The following is a 3,401-nucleotide window of genomic DNA, read 5'->3' as shown; positions in this document are numbered from 1 at the left end:
CTTCTTCTTTTAAAGTTTAATTATTTTGAGAGAGAGAGAGAAAGATCCCACCTCAGTGTGCATGAGCAGGGGGTGGGGCAGAGAGAGGTATAGAGAGAGAGAGAGAGAGAGAGAGAGAGAATGAATCCCAAGCAGGCTCCCCTCTGACACAGTAAAGCTCAATTGTACCAACTGTGAGATCTTGACCTGAGCTGAAATCAAGAGTTGGAGGCTCGACTGACTGAGCTACCAAGTGCCTCGGCTTAAGTTTTCTTGGTAGCAAATAACAAAAACTAAATCAAAATTAGATTCATGAAACCCAAAGGCAGAAATACAGCCTGGCTCAGGAAAGGCCTAGAAAGCAGCTATATCATTTCCAATAATGCAATACTTTTCAGCAGAGTGTCTTCCTAAGCAAACATTCAGAATCTAGTCTGGAGATTCACAATGAACTCTGCTATACATATATGTATACATATACATATACACACACATACAAATATACCTATCATGCAAATTAAAGAAAACACACATAAGTGGTTGTTTTGTAATGCACCATATTTGACAGGCATTGACCACAGGTAGTTACTGCCAGTATCTAGGGTGAAGCTGGCCTAAGACTTGTTGCCTATTAACACTGTTGCCCAGGATGAGCTCGTCAGAGGTACTCTGGCATTCTGACTTCGAAGAGCTCCATCTTGCTATACAGATTTAACCATTAGTATTTGTATTATTTAATGAGCATAAACATTTCAGCTAAAGCCAAAACCCCCTTTATTTTAATCCCTGCCCAATCCCGTTCCCTTCACTTTTTCCTCAGAGGCAACTGCAGTCACGATCATCAGGCCATGTTTCTATACTTTTACTGTTCACATACACCAGGGCCTCACCTCACCCCATTCAATCCCCATCCTCATATACCCACATCATTTATAAGGGGAAGATTAATATTCTGTTTTCCAGGTCCCATGGAATACCTTCTCCCTCCATCTTCAGAGATCTTGAGCTGTCTACAGATGGGGGTGGGAGAGGTAGAGGGACTCCTTGTTACCTATTTAAAACTTAAAAGGTGAGAGATGTGCACACAAACAAACCAGAGACATTTAGTTATTCAAGAACCAAATAACTTTATTGAAACCAAATAACTTCATTTATTTATGGCAAAACTGTAGGAAGAAAACTGGAACGTTTTGCAAAGGCAGTACTGCAAAATGCATGCTCCCCATGGTGACCAGGGGAAGTCACCGTGCACCCTGTGGCTGTGGGGAGGCAGTTCCAACTCAGTTCTTGTTGCTGTTGCCCAGGGTGAGCTTGTCAAAGAGGAACTCTGCCATGCTATCTTCCAGGGGCCCCATCTTGCTCAGATTGGTGAGATAGTCCCAACTTTTTGATGGCCTTGACTTGCTTGTACAGGTAGTTGCTCTCCAGGAAGCAGCACAAGTGAGCGTCCTTCTTGTCGGTGGCCAGCTGGTGCAGGTTGAGCAGGCTCTGGTTCACAGTCTTCTCCAGGTGAAAGGCACACTCCATGGCATTCAGGCCGCTCTCCCAGTCGTCGCGGTCAGGTTTCCTGATGTTGTGTAGGCGAATGTGGCCCCTGCGCTGGTTCTGCAGGTACATCAGCTTCTCAGCATGCTTGCTTTCCTCACGGGACTGGCGCGGGAAGAACTGGGAGATGTTCTTCAGGTCCATGTCCTCATGGTTGAAGAAGAAGGCCATAGACATGTACAGGTAGGAGGCGTAGAGCTCCAGGTTGATCTGGCTGTTGATGGCAGCCTTGCGGTCAGGATGGTAGTTCTGGAGCACTGTAGAGAGCGATGCCATGGCCATAGCTGGCAGCCCTGGCACCAAGGCGAAGGCAAAAGCTGCTGGGGAGCGAGGGCTGTGAGGCTGAAGGCGGTGGTGTCCGGTTCCCGGCGCCTTTTCAGAGTGGGTAATGAGGAAGGCTAGAGGTGGATGGGCTGTTGAGCTGGTGGCTCTGGAGTTCTGGGCTGGAACTGAAACGTCCATCTGTTACTTAGGAGATGGTGATGGGTAAGGATCCGTTAATGGATTGGATCCTTGAGAACAGAGGGAAAGGGATCTGGGACTGGGGGAGGGAGGGGATAGGGGGCAAGGACCGGAGGGTGGAGCGCAAGGGCTGTTCTAGGTTCTAAGTAATCTGAGTGACACAAGGTGACTCTGTGCTGAGCGTGTGGCCTATATATTTTAAAATATCACTTATGGGGCACCTGGGTGGCTCAGTTCATGATCTTGAGGTTTGTGGGTTTGAGCCCCACATCAGGCTGTGTGCTTACAGCTTGGAGCCTGTAGGCTGCTTTGGATTTTGTGTGTCTCCCTCTCTCTGTCCCTCCCTTGTTCCCACTCTGTCCTTCTCTCAAAAATAAATGCACATTAAAATAAATAAATAAAAATGTTACTCATGAATGTAAGTGCAACCGTTTTGAGCAGCTGTTTTGAAACGTGCATGGTTTCTTAGAACAATTTACTTGAATATTATCCTGATGTGATTGTGCGTTAAATACAGTGCTTTTTTGGTGTCTTTGGAAATTTTAATATCAAAAGGCTTTATTTGGATGGCAGCTATCCTCAGGGACTCAGTGTCCATGATGTTGACACTTCTGATACCCTCCTCACTCGGTCCCTAGACCTTACTAGTTTCAGTAACCTCCACTTCTATTCATGGTCAGGTTCAGATTTTTCTGCCAGCAGAACAGCACCTCCAAAGTCTCAGCGAATCTTTATACTTCTCAATCTTCTAGTCTTTTTGCACTGGTTCTTCATTCCCTTTATTCTCTCCCATTTCTTAATCTTTCAGCACAGTCTTGAAAACACATTCCTTCTGCCCTGTCTGGATCCCAACTTGGACAGTGTCAATGATCTCTTTCTTCACTGACATCCTGGATTTGCTCAAGCCCTCTCACCTGGCTTGCTAATTCCCTTCCTCCTGGGTAAATCCAAGTTTCTCTTTTGTCTCACAGAAAACTAAAGGTTTAGGTGAATTCTTAGAAAAAAGCACTGCTAACCATGTGGATGTGTTCCTCCCTTCCAACCTCATTTCTAGTTTTACTGCCACTCAGGAAGCAATTTTTTTTTTTTTTACTCTCCTATTTATATTCTATGGAGTGAGCCACCGATCTCAAATTGCCTTTCATTAATTCATTTGGTCATTTAGCAAATATGTACTGATTACCTAATACGGCCCAGGCACTGGTCTGCAATTTGGGCATACGTTGTTAGTAACAAAGAGAGAAGTCTCTGTTCTCATGAGGTTTGCATTCTAATGGAGTAGCAAAACAAACTAAACAAACACAAAACTGCCTTATTTCCCCCCTTATTGTTGCAAGTACATACATACAAAATATTATACATGTATATGGATATTTAAAAGACAATATATTCTTATAATTCAAGGATATTATAAT

At 44.5% G+C, this 3,401-nt stretch overlaps 1 protein-coding gene across 1 annotated transcript; it reads right to left on the bottom strand.

Annotated features, from left to right (window-relative positions):
• Positions 1-1,314: 1,314 nt before the first annotated feature.
• LOC120224855 (ferritin heavy chain-like) lies at positions 1,315-1,806 on the bottom strand. The gene has a single exon (XM_039223095.1). The coding sequence runs from the start codon at positions 1,804-1,806 to the stop codon at positions 1,315-1,317; it is 492 nt and encodes a 163-aa protein (XP_039079026.1).
• Positions 1,807-3,401: the final 1,595 nt, after the last annotated feature.

The sequence above is a fragment of the Hyaena hyaena genome, unplaced genomic scaffold, assembly GCF_003009895.1.
Source record: "Hyaena hyaena isolate Hyena2069 unplaced genomic scaffold, ASM300989v1 scaffold_1269, whole genome shotgun sequence".
Classification (NCBI taxonomy): Eukaryota; Metazoa; Chordata; class Mammalia; order Carnivora; family Hyaenidae; genus Hyaena; species Hyaena hyaena.
Note: the sequence above shows the minus strand (reverse complement) of the source record. Positions and strands in the feature narration are given on the sequence as shown.